At 44.8% G+C, this 19,321-nt stretch overlaps 1 protein-coding gene across 10 annotated transcripts in view; it reads right to left on the bottom strand.

Moving 5' to 3' along the window:
• LOC144937111 (neurexin-1-like) overlaps positions 1 to 19,321 on the bottom strand; it is a 392,794-nt gene that overhangs the window by 203,799 nt on the left and 169,674 nt on the right. For 7 of the 10 annotated variants that reach the window (XM_078864394.1, XM_078864395.1, XM_078864387.1 and 4 more), the window contains exons 5-7: positions 16,790 to 17,091; positions 13,350 to 13,373; positions 6,965 to 7,126 (exon numbers count right to left, since the gene is read on the bottom strand). In XM_078864394.1, coding sequence (XP_078720520.1) covers positions 6,965 to 7,126; positions 13,350 to 13,373; positions 16,790 to 17,091 — 488 coding nt within the window. The remainder of the gene's footprint in view (positions 1 to 6,964; positions 7,127 to 13,349; positions 13,374 to 16,789; positions 17,092 to 19,321) is intronic. The other 3 variants (XM_078864391.1, XM_078864388.1, XM_078864396.1) reach the window with 1 other exon arrangement.

The following is a 19,321-nucleotide window of genomic DNA, read 5'->3' as shown; positions in this document are numbered from 1 at the left end:
GTTTGTATACCACACCAGGCACACATTTCAGGCTGCGTTGACCAAGGAGATGGGAAGGACGTATCTAGATGTGCCGCTTGCTACTGATATTATCCAATGCCATGGATCAAACTATTGGTTTGCAGCACAGTGTGATAACCACTGCAGACAAATATATCCCGTAAAGCCTGTGTAGCATGTTGGGGCAATTGCTATTGGTGAGAACCTATCATGGCTGGAAGTGAACACAAGCAAATGCTGTGACCAGCTTCACATGGATCCCCCTTTCTTTCCGCAGTGCTGATGTTCATACACCACACCAGGTACTGATTTAAGGCTAAGTCAACTTAGGGGAGAGGCCCAGATCACGTTTTAATATCACTTTCCATTGCTGGCATCCTTGCCCATGAATCAAACCTAGGTTTCTGGGTTCATCACTGCTCCCCCACAGATACAGGCGCACATACATGCATACACAAGGCATTCACTGTCTCGCCTTATGCTGAGACAGGTGCTGTCAGCAAGCACCTATGAAACTGACAAGAGTACAACAAAGAGGTGGAGTAGCGAGAGCCATGCCCTCATTCATCTCCCCCGCGCCAGGTACAGCACTCAGATGCCACCGGTCACTTGTGTACATTTAAACTTTTTTCAACTATAAACAATGGTTTGCTTACCAGGTAAGGCCCACTGAGCTATGTAGCTCTTTTTCAGTAGCGACCTGGCCACAAATGATAGCTCAACGAAGTGGCTCATCACGTGTAAATGTATAGCAGCCGAATACTGTAAACGCACGTTTATAAATATGGAGGAGAAAACCGGAGGACCCGGAGAAAAATCCACGCGACCACGGGGATAACTTGCAAACTCCAAATATACAGCAGGCGTCAGGGTCGGGATCGAACGCACGACCTCCTGTATACCAGGCAAGGTAGTTAACATCTTGCCACCGTGGCACCCCATGACCTTGAATCGAACCCAGGTCACGAGATTTGTAGCGTAATGCGTCAACCACTGTAAGACCGCTGCACAGATGCTCATGTAAACAGAAGACAAAGGTGCTTATTTTAGATTTATAGGCTCTTCATAGACGAGGCGAGTGATGTTATTGAGCAAATAGATTCGCTCGTAACACGCACAAATCCGCTCTATTGTTTGTATAAATAACACACAAAAAATAGCTACTTTATTTGTTTTGGCTAACACACTTCATGTTCTCGAACACTGGTCCAAAAATGTGACGTATCATGATGTTGCCTTTGGCAACGGGCTTGTGAAAAATTGCCTGCCACTCGCACATGTTTAATGTTATGGAACATACGAAATGTATTTCACGAGTGTACACTTACAATATTGGAAATAGCATGTTTTTCTTCAGTTCGACCTAACGGAGAATCTGAGAAACATTAGTGAAAATGCGGTTGAGGCTTAAAAAAACGAAATAAGTATATTTAAACTCCTCCACAGGGTTCTGCTCAGGGAACTGAATATCATTTTTCATTCACAGACGAATTAATTGGTACATTACTAATATTTCTGATCAACGAAGGCAATGATTTTTAATGTGATTGGACCTCTGCAGAAAATCTTGAAGTAGATATTTAAAATATTCTGTATGAATAATTCTACATTCTACTGCTCCGTAAACATTACGGGATTATTATATCTTCTGATCATTTGTGTTGGAACGATGCAACCTACGTAACAACAGATTGCAATGACCCAAAGTTTTAAAATCACCAGCAATTACTTTCGCATTTAATTGCCCCCTTCCATAACTGCTGGGTCTTGGCTGTAATCGTACAAGGTTTGAACGAGATCCCACCAGGTCAAACCGCAACAACGATCGCCTATCCACTGCTAGATGAAAGCCTTCCCTGACCCGTCGCCATCCGTCACGGAGCTGCGATGCGACAATCCTTCCAGCTCCCGCACACGACACGATCTGGCTCCGCCTCCACGGCGGACGTCCTCTAAGGCGTGCTCCCTACATTGGCTGCCATTCCGTCACTGTTCTCCACCACCGACCCGTGATCCCTCCGAGTGACGCGTCTGAAGCCCTTCTATCTGGCAACAAAACTGACACCTTTTTTACAAGGAGTCATGTTTGCATAGACCACAATACCTGCAAGGAGTCATGTTTGCATAGACCACAATACCTGCAGTCATAATGCAAAAAAAACAATTATCATATTTTTTACTGGCAAATGAGGTTCCAATGGTGCGTCTGAAGCCGTTCACAATGATTGTGATATCTCGAACTTGTTTGTCCATCCATCCGTCTGTTCGAAAGCACTTCTCGTGTTTGAACGGAAACTGCAAAATTCCCCCCAATGCAGTCGCCGTGAACCTCACCACACAGCTCACCAAAACCAATGCCCAGAATCTGTTTGGTTGTTGGACACGATTGGCGATGACGTACATTGAAAGCCTATTGTATAACGTTAACGTTACACTGCTCGATGGCACGATTTGCATGCGTGCTCTCACGAAGGTGAGCATGTGGGCAGACGCGTGCGCGCGCACGCCGGCATAACACTGGCATCTTTTTGGCTCGGAAGCTCATTTTAAAACTTTCTCCCCGAACACAAGTGTGGCACCAAGATAAATCCACGTGGTCACGTGGATACGAATGTGGCACCAAGATAAACCCACGGGCGGCCGACGCTGCCGATTATTGGTGAATATCCTCGCGCAATGAGCTAGGTAGACCGATGAAGGGAGCACTCTGTGAAAGCTTTAATGAAGCCCTTTTGCTAATGCCACAGTAGAGGTAGGGCAAAACAAGGCATTACAATCAGTGGTGCGGGGGGGGGAGAATTAATAATGTTAGAGTTATGAGGGGAATGTGGAGGATTAAGAGAAATCTATGAGACACTAATGCAAGCGCTATCGCAAAATGTGAGTGTGCCATTATGTAAAGCCAACTAATCAGTAAAATTGGGTAATTTTATCAGTCTAACAGCATAAATTATGGAGCAGAAAAAAACTGTTTGTTCTTCCAATAGTGTGGTGCACACAACCATAGGACGCAGTGGAAGAGATGAGAAAAATATTTAAAGTGTCAGACCGTACCCGAGTTAAGGTTATTTTTTTAAGGTTACCTTTATTGAGCAAGTAATCGATTTAGGGGTGGAATTATGCATAAGATTATTACAACGTTTTGGGTACTCGGCTCATGAAACGTGCATTGAGTCATGCGTCATGTGATCAATGTTTTTACGTTGAGATGCGTTGTATGTTCACGTGAACCCTCCAGCCGCTATGGGAGCTACTATCTTCATGCAATGGAAAACAATTCTTGATTAATACATTCATAAAACCAATAGCAATTGCCCCAACGTGTGAGGAAACACGTGACATTTTATCCGCTACACATCTCTGACAATACCGCGTGTGGCGTTACACTATCGGCAAACAAAGCGAGAGCGAACTTGACAATGTGTCATACCTTGTCCTCAAATCTGTTCCGCTACGTGTGCACAAAGACACTGCATGTGTATAAGATGGTGCAGTTTGCCGGGTGTGGTGTTGGCCACCCACCTCCTCGTGTGCTGTGCCGGCCTTCATAGGTGCTGCTCGCTATCAGCACTTGCTCTAGCAGTCTGTTAAACAGCTCTACGAGGGATAATTAATATTTGTCTATCTGCATAAAATAATGTGATTAGCGGTGGTGTCGTGGTTATCATTCTGCAACCCATGCATGCTCAAGGCCAACACCAGTAGCAATTATCTGAACCGGTCCTGGGCCTCCACTAGGGCGACTCAGCCTCAAATGAGTATCTGGTGCTGTGTGTAAACATTGCCACTTCGGGAGACAAAGGTGGCCGGGCGTGGTGTTGGCCACCACCTCCTTGGGCTCCGTCCCGGCCTTCATATGTGCTCACTAACAGCACTTGACTCAATAGTTAAAACCTATACGGGGGGGTGGGGGGGGGGTCTATATATTTGCCTTTATACAGGATAGCATATAAATGCATGTGTTTTTAACCAAAAAAAGTTTGATGAATTAATTCATTGTCAACCGCTAAACATCACGGCAACGACGCAGATTTGAGTCCAGATTCATTTCAGTGGCTGGCGCTTTGATGGGCCGTTCATTATAAAAATGCAAACAAGTGCATCGTGTGAGTCGAAGAAGGAGATACGCTTCTCACGATCGAGAAAAAAAAATAACAAGCAAAGAGGCGCTAACAAGAAGTGCTTTAAAATACCTGACAATTATGCACAAACACGCCCAAACATATGCACGTGAAGCAAACATTTTCAGCCGAGGCAAAGCAAAGAAGCTGCATTGCAGTACAGAGTAATGATGCTTCAGCGCACCATTATCACCCCTCCTCTTTACTCCTCAACAAGGTGAAAAATGCACCCGAATAACTAGCTTAAGAATTGGAAACGTGTCGGGCATTACAATGGTACAATTGGGCTATGATACTCGAGGTGGAAAATACATTTTCAGCAGCCACATTTCATGCGAGGGCATGCCCGATGAGAGCGCTGAGCAGCGGTACAAGGTACGCAACTCTGAGAAAATGTCATCACAGTCCGTGTAAGACCAATCACAGATTAAAGCATAGCACCAAATCCGCAGGACCTTCTATGTATTATGGTTCCTTAACGCAACGCTATTGATGTCCTAAAGCGAGAACAAGATTACATTCTGCATGGCTTGTGTCGACTAGATATTGTTCTCGGCATGTTTTTATTTGCGTGCAAATTAAGACAGTTTCATTCATTTACGATGTTTGTTTGAATGTGCACGATGAAGGCGCCAGATTTCAATATCGATACACAAAATGTTTCCAAAGCAAACATAATTGAACTTAGTTTCAAAGATGAACGCATTCATTTCCAAGCCTGATAGTTCATGCACGCGAACGTGTTGATGTTGCAGCTCACGGCTGACGGCACTTGTCCACCCGTTCCTCTTGGCACGATGTATTAAACAATTGCTGAAAGATGCAACAATTAACTCGGCGCGGGACCCAATTGCCTAAAGGCTTCACCGATGATGCAATCGGACGAACATTGTATTTGAACCAAAAAATGCAGAGATTCCACGCGTACCATCAGCGGGGAAAATGTTGATTCTGAAGACCCAATACAAAGGCGGTTATTTTGAGAGCGCAAAACGCTGCAGGCCAGAATGACATATCGATGAAACGGCTAGAGCGCATTGGCTTGAAGATTTGCGTGATTGCTGGTCATGGTGATGTGTCGGTGTATTTTTACTAAAAAATGTAGGATGAAAGTGAAAATTCACCAACAACGCGTGAATGAACTCCGTGATAATTTTTTTATGCATCGACACGGCGGTGTTTCCAGCTCACAACTCCAGGTACAACAGCAGGTCCAACATTGTTTAGTGGCATAATTAAACAGCGAGAGACTTTGATTGGCACAGCGGATAATAATTCCGAGCACGGGGGAACTCTAATCATATTAGAAACTCAGGATGATTAAAGACATTAGATTACACCATAGACGTAAACTGCAGTTGGTCACGAGAGATTTGATACAACTGGATCTGTTTTCAAGCAACAATTATGAATTTATTTCTCAAGTAAACACACCTTGCGGAGTGAGTTTTGATGCAAGCTTACGCACCTCCAACCCAGCTTATATATAAGCTCCTAGCTTGGCAGTGTCTCATTCTTCACCTGAAGACGGCTGCTTGCGTTGTAGCCGAAACGTCGTGAGAATTATTTTATTTTATTATGTTTTATTTTTATTATTTTATTACTTCCCTTCTACGTGACTTTACCGAAAGAACCAAGAAGATGTGTGTTTCTAGTGCTGCACGGCAAACTCGGCGATCCGAGTTCAATTCCAGCTCGCTGACAACATTAGTGACAATCATTTGAACCGGTTCTGGGCCTCCTCTAGGTCGACTCAACCTCAAACAAAGTAGTCAACTGAGCACCTGGTTAACATCAACATTAGGGAGACAAAGGTGGTGCTGGCCACCCACCCTATCATGTGCCATGATGGCCTTCATAGGTGCTCGCTAACAGAACTTGCTCCAACAGTCTGTTATGCCTATACGGGAGGTCGTTGTCTTTGTGCATGAGTGATGGCATGATGTTTTGCACACTGCGCGACAAATCATACAACCTGGGGTTGATTCCTGGCAATGGCTAACATGAGTGAAACGTGATATTTGGACTGGTCCTAGACCTCCAGAATTTGACTCTGCCTTTTTGGGTTAGATCGCGTAAATATAAATGCGTCGTTAAACCCGCCACCACCCGACACAGCCAATTAGTAAGGTTCGTCATGGAAACAAAACACGCCAATTCGTTACTAGTTCAGCACACCAGTGTGTTGGAGACTAAACCCACATCATTTACAATTCGAGTGTAAATGTTGACACTGGGGCTACAAAAGTTGCTGGCCATGGTGCTGGCTACATGACCGCTCATGCGCCGTGCCAGCTGAAAGTGCTCGCTAGCGGCAATTCCCCAACAGTCTGTAAGGCTGTACGTGTGAGGGCTGCCACTTCCGAGGTACAAAGCTCTGCTACGCATCATGGGAATAAGCGAGGACCGTATATAACTGACAAAAAAAACTAAACTTTCAACGCTTGTTTATGTTCTGGGAACACGTGGATTTCCCAGGGCAGCTACCTCAACAAGAGGACGATCTTGAGAAACCGCACGGCAGGTGGTAACCTTCTCCAACAAATGAGACCATATTGGTCTCTTGGGTTCTCACCTGGTGGAACAAATAAGCTTGACTCGATCTCAAGGGGATCTTTACCTTTGTCTTTGTGAGCGTGCACAAGAATCTCAGCCAGTTAACCCGTAACAATCGGCATTGTCACGTGACCTCTCGCCAGCAGGGAGCCTTCGAGACTTCACGCGGCCTCGATAGCTCACGTAGCCTGGCACGTCGTTGATGTCGCACGGATGAGCGCGTGTGCGTTTGCAAGGGCGAGAAGCCAGCCCCACTCCAGCAGCACCACCCACCCACCGCGCCTCACCTCTTTGAGACATCCGCGGAAGTTGTTGCTGACAGGGGATCCGGGCAGGTCGGCCGTGTTCTGGCTACCGCCAACGTAGAAGAAGTCGTCGGAGCCGAGCATGGTATAGTCCTCCTGGGTGTAGCCCGTCGTCGTCAGAATCCCATCCACTGAGATGGTGACCTGACGCAGCGGTGGATCGTGAAAACAAAATCAAGGCGAAACAAACAAACAAGACGGGGGGGTCGGGAGGGGAGGGGTGGGGGGAGGTATTATAATAAACGTAATCACCCTTATGTTACTGAGCATGATCACTGAGTGATAGCGGGAGATTTTTTGTTGAGTTTTAACACGAAATGTCCACTTCTTCGAGAGTGTTCGTTTCCTCTGAAAGTCAAATCGAGGAATGTCTCCTAGGAGTGTGATCTAGTTATCTAATAAGGCATGTCTTATATTAAATAGTATTGTCACAGAAAAAAGGGAGGAAAAAAAGCACTCGTAAAAAATAGGTTTTCGATGGTCAGCTGATTTTTTTTGCATACATATATTTTTATCTAAACAAATCCATCAGCAAAAAAAAGGCAATAAATAGCTTCACGAGCAAGTAGGTTTCGAAACATATTCTCAACACCGGAACAAATATTCGTTCATCAGTTGGTCTGTGAGCTTAAATGGGCCTTACGCATATGTGTACAAAATGTTCTTTTTTTCCGCAAAAAAGGCATTACATATGGAACATGGATAAATTTGGTGGTGCAATGGTTTAGTATATTGAGGGGGTTTTTTTCACGAGATAAAATGCATCACAATTTCATAATGGTGCAAAAAGCATTTCTTGCGAAGAGTAAAAAGGGATTGAATTGGCGTGACACGAGGCAACCATAAATTAAATGAAGAGAAAAAAAGAAATTACTTTTAAGATGAATCTCACTGGTGTAATTGTCGACTTGACGCGTATTTATATGCGCGCTCGAGTGATTTCGCATTCCTGTATGTGCGTGAATTTATTTTATCTATTACAGACTTTGCCATCTTCTCCGATAAAAAAAGATTATACCCAAGCAAGGCGTTACATCAAAAGCACCACAGGAGGCGTGATGCAAAGAAAAAATGTCTCCTAATTAATATATATTTTAAACCTTACAAAACTACACTTCCGTCTGTTCTAATGAATAATTCCATCTGGTCAGGAGGTTACAAACATATAGTTACACCCGAATAAATATATGTAGACTAAATAATGATAATGACTGGTATCTGAATGCTAGCTCATTGGAAAGTGGAGCTAAAATTGCTCATTAAATGAGGCAGTTTAAATTGCTCTTGGTCGAGAATAGGAATAAAATAACAGAGGTAGTGAATGTACACTCCTCAATATTCCCTGCTGCTGCTGCTCTCTCGATTTAAATACACTCTTTTTAGTGCAGACTTGTTGCGAGACAGACACGTGCACAGTGAGGGGTTAATATTGTTAGAAACGTAATGATATCGCACACGCACCATATGCACATACCGTACCGTATTTATAAAAAGACAACTAAACACTCACACACACAGAAAACAATCGCGCGCTTGCACACACACACACACGGCCGCCGCGCAGGCTTCTGACAGGAGAGGCCATGCATGATATGAAAATGCGATCTGCAGCATTTTTTTGTTCCAGAGAAATTGGCGACAACTTAATTTCCCGGAATGATTAAAAACAAAAAGAATAGCGGTACTCAACGCAAACATACATGTTGCAAAGAAATACAGCTGATAAAAAATAGACAAAATTAAAGACGAATAACGTCAAACATTGAGCATAAAAGAAAAACAAACTGAAAATATTTAAGCGGGTGCCATATGACTCTGGCATATACAATTATAGCAAAAAAAATGTCAGCCAGTTTGCATAGATATAGTTTCTTGCGGACATCAGAGAATCGGTATCATTGCTTGTAATGAAATAATTTCATGGACAAAGTTGTATGCTTTTCATTATTATATATTACCGTTGATTGTTATATTATATATATATCATTTGAGCTGTTCTTGTTGTGCTCATGTATTAGTTGATTTTATCCAGTGCGAAAATACTCCAATTAAATTGTTTTCTTTCCTTTCCTAAAACGTGACTCTTTAATTGGAACCAAAAGTAATATCTTCAATTTAAGGGCAGTTACCTTTCTTGCTCATCGCTTACACTTTAATGTAAATGTCACGTATTAAACATGCTCGGAAAAAATGAAGTAGAAAATTAATTTAGCCTTATTTGTAGAGGAATAACTTTACCTAGGCTGCGTGGTAGAATACACATTTCCGTTCAAGAGCAACTCTTGCCTATTTTAAGAATTGCTTTGATTTTTCTTACTCTTGGCAATACTGAAGCTAATGGTGGCTTCTGAATGAAAAGAACGTAAAAAAAATCGTTATGCTGACTGTAACGATGATATATTTCCAACCATGCCAAATTTCTATTCTTCCAGTCTGAATAATTATTATGTAGTAATCATCTTTGAAAAAAACGGACACGCACACAAAATGTGTAAGCACTATGTGTCCTCCATCAGGAACTCTCAGATAATCATTCCTAAGACAACTGAAGGCGACTTCGACAAGAGATCAAACGATTTCGTTTTAAAAGCCGACAGTCTCCAGCTATGACTGAAATCGACTAAAATTCCCTTTGCTGGAATGTCCGTGTGCATATTGCAATCATGGGTTGGCTACATTTGACACAAGTGGCATATAATCGGTATTCCCGATCGCAGACAGATGGCACATTTGCCAAATATGCGCTAATGTGCCCTCGTCAAGTCATTGCGGTCCGTCTGTCCTCGTCTTCCTGGGGAAGTTTGGTTGTTGCTTCCAAGGCCGATAAACCTCACAGCGATTCGAGAGAAGTTCGTTTTTACATCATTTAATATAAACACGTTCCCATGTTACCTCGGGCGATTCTACAATTGAGAAAAATAGCAATTTAGATTAAAGTTTTGTCACGGAGCCTTATTTTAGGCCACAATTTGGTAACGGTGACTGTGTTGGGTATGTGGCATTCTAAAATAAGTAATCATACACCGTTGAGACGAGAGTTGGTGCTTGCAGATTCAAAAGAAAACGTTCCACTCTAAAGGCCACCAAGTGAGCAGTTGTTTTGTATGTGATGTCACATTTGTTTTAGAACGCATGTGACGAGTTATGAATGGCAATTATTTTTTAACTGGCAACATTTTTTTTTACTTAAGTTGTATGCGCACTGATAACAGCTCGAACTCGAATGAAATGAAACATTTGGATTTCGTTCTTTTATTTTGAAATGAACCCAAAAAACAGAACACTACAAAATTATGTCTGGTAAGTACGAGTGGGATCTATGATGAGAAAAAAGGCGGTGTTATGCTGTTTATGAAATAAAACCAAGTAATTAGAAAATTTGATAAAGCTTCAGCTGATATTTCATTATTTTGATGCAGCCTAATTAAGCACAAATACGTAACAGCAATATCAACCGGTTACTACTCATCTCTACATTAACATCCGTGCAAATTGTGTTCGTTGAGAGTAAACATTATTATTTAAATAAATCTACAGGCTTGTGCAGGATTTTCAGAGTGGGAACATTTCTTCACATCATTCTTCGATGTCCGGAATGACGAGTACATTTATCGCATGCAGACTCGAAAAATTATTGGAATGGCCAATTTATAAACTTGTTATAATATTCAACTTTCCGGCATGAAAAAATAACAGGTTGTCCAAAAAATTGCGTTGCATTCGCGAGATGCAGGATTCGCGTTAACAAGCTTAGGCTGTGGCTCGGGTCTACAACCCTTTAACTCCGTGAAAACGTCAGGCCTTCATTAGCAAGCGTCTATCGCCCTCACGTCAGCCTGCGCGCTGTGTTTCTTTAACTTCATAGCATTCAAAACTAAATTAGAGTTTCGTTCGGATATTCTTACATTTTTATCTCGATCAAAATTTTTAATAAATTGAGTTTGGATGCATCGCAATGTCACCCTCCCCGCCTCACCTCCCCCGCGCCTCTAATAAGGGGGCGCAGGATCTCATTATTATAATTGCGATGGCTTTTCAGTAGGCGGCGAGAGACACGCTCACACTCGAGTTGCATACGGCAATAAGAATTAAGACGAATCAGAGCAAAAAAAAAATAATAAATCGTGCGTGGAGTTGCAACCAGACGGCACCGTACGAAACTGGCGAAACAAAATAATTGCATCGCACAAAGCAAGGCGCGCACACCACACACACCACACACACCACACCACACACAAGACACACAACACACACAGAGACACGCGCAGCCCGACGCTAGGTGAGGCAACGCAGCACAGCAAGCATGCAGGACAGCACGTCAGGGGAGGGCCGGCTGTCACAGAGGCAGCTGTGCTTGGGGGGACGTGTTGGCTTTGCGCTGGCAATGGGAGAAGTAAAAGTTATCTGAGAGCTATAAGCAGCTCGCTGTGGTAACGGACTAACGAGAGAGAGAGAGAGAAAAAGTGAGTTCCTCGTGTCCCGTTTTTTTTTACAGCCGTTGTTTTTTTTTACGGTCGCTATTTTTGATGTTGACGTTTCCGCCGATTTTCACACGGGGTTTTAAGTTTCCGCGTTTTAAAACAACGTCCCATAAAATATCGGTCGTTAAAATTTACAACCTGGAAGACGTTACCACCCCAAGTGTCTTCTGCACGAGCTCGCGTGATGTTGCGTCTCTCACGTCCCCCCCAACCCCAACCTCCCCGCAGGGCCTTAGGAGACGAACATAACTTGCATGATAAGAATCGCATTTACCACCGTGCATACGAACCACCGCTTAAATGTACTGCTCTGAACATTTAATTGCAGTGGGGAGGGGGGGCACGGGCTCTCGCGACCACATTTTGCGGCACGGACACTTCGCGTGCGGATCGGCGCTTCATTTGGCGCGCTCCTTCCCTCAAAATGTCCTCTCTCGTAAAATAACGGCACGTTACCGGAGACGAATTTCTTGTTTCTACCCAAGCACAGATGCATTGCAACAGGGCAGCTGCAATGGGGGGTGGCGGGGTGGTGGGTGTCCAGAGGGGATGCGCCTCGGATGTAAGTGGGAGGGGCACGTGACAAGCAGTGGCGGTGAATGAGAGCCCTTGGGTTGTGGTGAAAAGGAGAGGGGTGGTAGTGGTGGTGGGGTTCAAGAGGGTATTAATTCTAGATTTGAAGCTTTCGTGACTGCAAGGATTCATATCCTTAGTTTTTTTCGGTAAAGTCACGTAGATAAAAAATTAAAATTAATAAAAGTAAAATAAAATAAAAATCAAGCTTCTGTGTTGCCTCCGAAACGTCGCGAATTTTATTTCATTTTTATTTTACTTTTATTAATTTTTATTAAAAACATTTTTATCTACGTGACTTTACCGAAAAAACCTAAGAATATGGGGTTCAAGAGCTTCAAGAGCTTGTGAGCTCAGATTTGGGACGCTGCAAGAAAAAGTCAAATCGCAGGTTGAAGGAGAATGACTGGCAAGCTCAGCCGTCTCGGAGCGAGTGCTTAAAAGGGGACTGAGAATAACCGCAGCTCTTATTCACATTGCGCCTTTTTAAAATGCTAATAGGCGAGAACGGTTGTTGAGATGTTTAAAATAATTGTCTTAAGCTTCATCGCTAGGTCTTAAAATTGTTAACTTCACGTTGGGGTAATTTATTTAATAACGTAAGCCATCATAATGCAATTGCAATATATATTTTTAACCCTGCTATTGTAGGCTTCAAGGGTTTAAGTGTAGATGTTTATAGCACTTTAACCGTGGATTGCAGGTGACGTATAATTCCAAATTAATCGTTTTGCCTCAGCCCACAAGGTTGGCAGGACTGTGCGGGGGAGGAGAGGTGGGTGGCTGTGGAGGTGATGGCTCAACAGAGCTGCACAACAGACAGGAGAGTGACGAGGGGGGTGGCACGGCATGTGGAGGCTGGCACACCCGAGTGATGAAAGCAAACGTGAAGCCATCGCACATACACAGGTGAGCAGGGGGAGGAGTGGGAGGAAGAGTGGGGGAGGGAGGAGGGGTCTGGGTGAGGGGGGGGTGTGTAGATGGGGAGTGGCCGCTAGAATGGAGGGAAGAGAAGAGAAGAGGTAGGGGAGTCCGCGGGAGGACTAGGAGTCTCACGGAGGATGTGAGGTTAACACAATATAAACAAACAGTCTGCCAAAATAAGAACCGAATCTTAAAAAAGAAAATGTGGTCGATCGTCAATAAAAGAAAGAGAGAAAGAGGGATAGTCTTCAACTCATAATTAATCATAATAATAATAACTTGGGGGTCGGGTGAGGAGGTGGGGAAGAAGCTGAAAATAATGCCCAAAGAGGCCACTGCAAACGGAGACAAATTGGAATGATATCTACCATACAGTGGAGTTTGTTTACCATAGCATGTCCGATGCCCGAATGCTTTGCATCAGAATTCGGTGGTGTTTTGAAGGTTGGGGGAGGGTGGGTCGGGGTGAGAGGAGTGGGGAGGGGAAACAGGAGGGTTGAGAGAGAAAGAGAGAGAGAGAGACAAAGAGGGAGCACAAAAAAATAAAACGGTGAAAACGTCACTGGAACGAAAAATCAAAGATGTTAGCGGCGAAGGTATTTCACATTCGGTTAGTAAATGTATTTGGCAGCCATCCGACTGCTGGTTAGTACGTAATGCAGTTAGTGCAGTAACAATCGCTCGGTTAGAGTCGTTATGTTAGTAGAAGTACAACATACAAAATGAGACATTCCATGAGTTGTTAGTTTGTTAAACAAGCAGAGCTTGAGTAAGTCACCCTCGGTTAGTAAAGCATGTAATGTGACAGGATAGCACTCAAGCCGGGTGAACACAGCTCCGCTTGGTTAGTGTTTGCTAAGTCTGCAAAATAAAAAGAGATGTCTCTCGTACTTACCAAAGCTACCTCACTGTGATTACGGGTTAACCTGTTTCCTGAGGCACTAATGCCCTATAATTAATAAAGCAATTAAGCAATCAAATTAATTTTCTAAATGCAAAATCTCCCTTTCTTGTTTAAATACTCCACACACTGGATCAAACATCTCAATAAGCGTGGGCTTTGAAAGGCATACTTTGTCTGCAAGTGGTTGTGTGATGAGAGGTCAATTTGGTGTAGGAACTCTGGCCTTTTGAAAGGCGGTACACATTAATTAGTAAACATGACAGATCCATTGCCAATTTGTATGGCACAGCATCCCGATCGGTGTGTTGTCTTTTCCCCTTTCTTCTTCCTTGCTCCGTGATTCTAAATCGAAGACATTTCCTCCTCGGAGGATGCTGCAACAGACCTCGGCACACTCAATGCATCTCTCTCGCACGAACACCAGCGCAAAGAAAGATTGAACGTCTCGGGAAATTTGGGCGTCCACTTTTCTCGCGCACATCTGAAGAGTTTTCTCCCACGGGGATTTACGTTATAAGCTTCTTGATGTAAGATGAAGGCCGCTGATGATGTACACAAAGCTCGCGGGGCCATTTACCCAATCGGGATCGAGGACCACTACCTCTGAGTGAGTTCTTTTATATAAATTTCGATTTAAAGCTTTCGTGACTGCAGGGATTCATCTTCTTGGTTCTTTCGGTAAAGTCACGTAGAAGGAAAAGAATAAAGTAATAAAAAGAAAAATAATAAAATAAAATAATAAATATTATTTTATTATGTTGCATTTTTATTATTTTCCTTCTACGCGACTTTACCGAAAGAACCAAGAAGATTCTTTTATATATTTGTTTTTAAAGCTGCAAAATCTTGGAAGCAACCGAGACCGTACTGGTGTGTGGCCCAGGCAAGCGAGAGGCCGATAAGTTTGTGCCCGCGAAGGATACAAAAAAAAAACACTCGAGGCGCGCGTGTGAGACGGAGCGAATTCGGTCGGCGAAAGACGCGCGCTGGGGGAGGGGGGAGGGGGGTGGGGGAGGGGGGAAACGCGCGTTTTGAAATCCTAACCGCTCGGCCGCAAAGACCGCATAGCTCTGGGCGCAGTCGCCCTCTCGACGAAACTCCCCGGTGGGTTTTGCTGCCAGGAAACCGCTACGTTGGATAACAAAAAAAAATCAAAGTTTCGTCGGAGAGTAAAATCAACAGTGAATCGCTTTTCAATCTGCGGGAGGGGGGGGGCACACGTTAGACATCCACGCGACAAGTTACACGGCCATTGCAATTTGGTAACTCGCTCACAGAATCATTTTAACAATCTAATATTGAGAACACAGAGTCACCAATGAGCTGGTTTGTTAAAGTGGTAAATGAAGGGGGAAAGAATCAACAAACTTAGTTTTTTTTTTAAATGCAGCTTTATGAGGCTTCCTAATACACTGAAGGTTCTCAATGTATCAATTATTGAAGGGATTGAGGAACTTTTTCAGACCCCAGTAACTTACGCTCTAGTTCAGTTTACATAAGCATGAACTTTAAACAATGTTTTAACGCTCGATACATTTCTTAACAAACGTATAAATAACAGAAAACGTTGCTCTATAACCCATGAAGCACCCTCTGCAAGATAATGACCTTAAAGATATTTCATTAAAACATAAATACGTGGGCATTGCAATGACCCGGGAAAAAAAAGTAACACAAAATTACGGAGCGTTTAAACTCGAACGCGTGATTTGGAATTTCGTCTTGAACTTTTCCTTCTTTCAGAAAAAGCCACGAGAAAAAAAGCCCAAAAAAACCCCGCCTGTACCCTTATTTTTCCCCCCAATTAAAACAACAACAAGAACAACAAGAACACATTTGGCGAAGAAACTAAAGCCCGGCGTTGTTGGCACACCCGGCTAACAACGGCAGCCCAGAGTGAACCGTAGGAGTCCTCCGCTCAAAATCCTCGATACAGCTATCGTGCTGTGACGGTTCCACCTGAAGACGGAAGCTTGTGTTCCCTCCGAAACGTCGTGATTTTTATTTTATTTTTTACTTTTATTAATTTTAATTTTTTTACCTACGTGACTTTACCGAAAAAACCTAAGAATATGAATCCTGAGCGGAGACCGCGCGCACGCTCTCTTGCACGTTCCTCCGCCGACAGAGCCGACCGCCGCACGCGACGCCGATTTAAGAAACGAGCTTCGCGGGATGCCAGGGGACGCCGTGGCGAGGCTCCGTGTCGCGACGTCGCCTTCCACGCCAAGGAGCCGCACAGAGGGGTGGTTAAAATGCTAATACAGCCCGAGTGGATGATCCGCACATTCAGCACTGCGTACAAAATTCCCCAGCCAGGCATATGTCACATGCCGACCCCCTCCCCGTCCTTCCCCGCCCTTCTCCCTCCTGGCTTAGCTCTCTCGTGTTTAATTGGGGTCTTGCCGCAACGTTGTGCACAACGATGTCCGATGTTTCAGCTCCACGTGCCAGGGGAGCACTTCGGGCGGCACGGTAACTCTCGTGACGATGATCCCATGCGAATGACACATTTTAGTCCACGGTTGTGTTACTGTTAAGGACTTGCTGGACACAAAACCAGCCGAATTGATCAAAGGGTGGCCCATGAAACTTTGGAGATAAAACAGCAGTCCTTCAAAGGGAACCGATTTTCATTTTCGGACACATTTTAGTTCCCGACAAAAGCTCCCCCGCAGCACGTGGAGCCAAACGTCGGACTTCGCGCCGAACCAGAAGCGGCGCAACCCCCGAGAAACACATCGGCAGCACATTCACGACAACCTCCACAACAACAACAACAGTACTCCATCCTCGATGTCCTCCCAACTCACCCCTGACCCCCCCCCCCCCGCCGTCGCACCCCGACGCATCTCCCACCCTCCCCCCGCTCCCCCCCGAATCACGACTCCTCTCCACAGCCGCCGTGCCCCATCGCCCCCGTACCTGGCGGAGGTTCCGCGTGACGCGCACGTCGTGCCAGCTGTTGTCGTTGAACTTGCCGTTGACCGGCTCCACGAGCGCCTCGAAGGCACCCGAGCCCAGGTTGATGACCAGGGCCACGGCGCCGTCGCGCAGAGACAGGTTCACGTAGTCGGCCGACTTGCCCGTGTGCAGGATGAGGCCGTTGCGCTGCAGTGTGCAGAAGGAGAGCGTGATCTCGTCGCTGCTGCTCTGGATGGGGCTCTCGGAGAGGTCGTAGCAGAAGTACTCGCTGCCCCGGAAGGTGGCCACACTCTCCTCCTTGGCTGTCGAGCGAGATGGGAGAGGTGCGTGCGTGCGCGCGCCTTGGTTAGTTTGCGCACTCATTTCAGAGCTGCTTTTTTTGTTTTGTTCGTTGTCCTTCGCCCCGCGTCTCCGATTAGCACGGTTGGGTACGTACGGAGCGAAAGAAGTTCAACGTACGTACATACAGCTCGTTTGCTCGCAGTGACGAGGCGAGGGCGTTCGGGTGGTGGCAGTGGTCGTGGCAGTGGTCGTGGCGATGATGCTGTTGGTGGTGGTAGTGATGGTGGTGATGGTGAAGCAAGTTGACGTGACAAGAATTGCACTCTTCGATTCGAATCCCTTTATTTTTAAGGCTAGCTAAAAGCCCACGGGGATCAGACGCCACTTTTGCAATGAAGACATGGGTACAAAAAAAAAAACATGCTTCATAACTGCAAAAGTTATAGTGCAACACAGAAGCAGAATTAAACATTATAAATAGCACATATCGTTAGGACTGTCCATACTTCACGCAATAATTCATGGTATTTGCTCACATCAATGGATAAAGTAGTTTTATTGGTCGAAATTGAACCTTCGCCTTCAACTCTCCTCACTATTTGGATGGTCCTCTGCTCGTCTTGATTATTATTGGAGCCGCCAATCACATCCCGTCCAAAGTACCTCACACACACGCCGTGATATTTTCCACCCCCTCAGACTACAACACGACTTTGCGATCTGACCGCACGCAGTGGGATAAGAAGAGCACCACCTGGACTGGTAAAGCATTTCAACGGAAGACACGCTCATCACACAGAGTGCCGCACAACACGACGAGGAATTTGGGGGTGGAATTAAATGTAAGGGAACATTCTCAGGGCGGGGGGGGGGTCACAAAGTGCGGGGGGGGGTAGGACACCCCTCTTTATTTTTTGTTCACGTACGAGGGCCAGCGTGCCCCCCCCCGCCCCCCAGCGCCCCCCAGCGCCCCCTCAACATTCTTACCGCTGCTAATTTCATTCGTCCGCTCACCCTCGCGGATGGAACTATGTAAGTCAGTGGACCTGCTGTGCAGAGGCGGTTGCATTTTCTACCCATTTGCCGTAACAGCACGCGTTGGAAATGAGCTGAAGGTTAATGAGCTTGGTTTAACGGAGACTTTTTGTGGGGGGGGGGGGGGGGCACGCGGTGGGGGGGAGGTGGGGTGTGTGAAACGACAGCACCTATTTTAAGATTTCCAGCTCGCCACTTGTAAAAGCAACGGCAGGCCCCTCTCTATTACAGCTAAGGGTAAAAACAATCAGGCAATGGAGCATGAAATAAGTTGAAATGAAAGTAATATTAAATTAGAGTACTGGAGTTTATCATGTTTAGCCAAGCTGCACGTACCTCATAACTGGCTCATACTTGTGTAGATCATTTGTACGGTGTGTGTCTCTGTGTGTGTTGTGTGCACACAGGTGTGTGCGCGTACTTGCTTGTTGATGCAGCATTTACAAATATTAAGCTAATGAGGGAATGGAATACATTGGAAGACAGGGAATCTGTTGCAGATTTACATTCGCTTCATATTTGTACCCTGAACGCAATGTTGACTGCATATACGTTTGCATTTCGCGCAAATCAAAAACACTGCGATGTGCACCTCGGCAAAAATTTAAGCGGTAAATATAAAAAAAATGCCTCCCCGATGCAAAATGAAGCAACAAGTTCTGATTAAGATTAGAAAAATTGTTATCAGAGGAGTTAAAAAATGTTGGTAAAAGCACTGGACCTAAATTAAGCGAAAGTGTAATCACAATGTAATGTTGCTTCAGGCCTCGTGTGGTCTAATAAAGTGCACTACCCTAATCCACCAAACAGCTTTTAAAATTTGAGTACGCTCTTGCAGACTTAACTGTGTTAAAAAAAAAAAGTAAATTGGAATCAAAATGATGGTCAGGTTTGCTAATGGGGAGTCTGCTCACATTTAGCATAATATGCATAATAAACAAGGCCAAATGAAGGTTACCTGCAGCCTCTGGGCCAAAGCCGGTGAACACTGCAGGGACCAAGGGATTAGAAGGATCGCACCTCTTCCATGCAAAGAGCCCACCATTTTCTACATGTTTTTTTTTATTGTCACATCCATGTAATATCGTCCACGGCTGACACGAATTATTGGCTTGCCGTAGAAATTAAACTGTAAACGATGTAATATCACCAGGTTAAGCCCACTGAGCTATTAGCCTTTTTTTCAGAAGCAACCTGGCCACAAATGAGGGAAAA

Source organism: Lampetra fluviatilis, chromosome 18 (genome assembly GCF_964198595.1).
Source record: "Lampetra fluviatilis chromosome 18, kcLamFluv1.1, whole genome shotgun sequence".
NCBI lineage: Eukaryota > Metazoa > Chordata > Hyperoartia > Petromyzontiformes > Petromyzontidae > Lampetra > Lampetra fluviatilis.
Note: the sequence above shows the minus strand (reverse complement) of the source record. Positions and strands in the feature narration are given on the sequence as shown.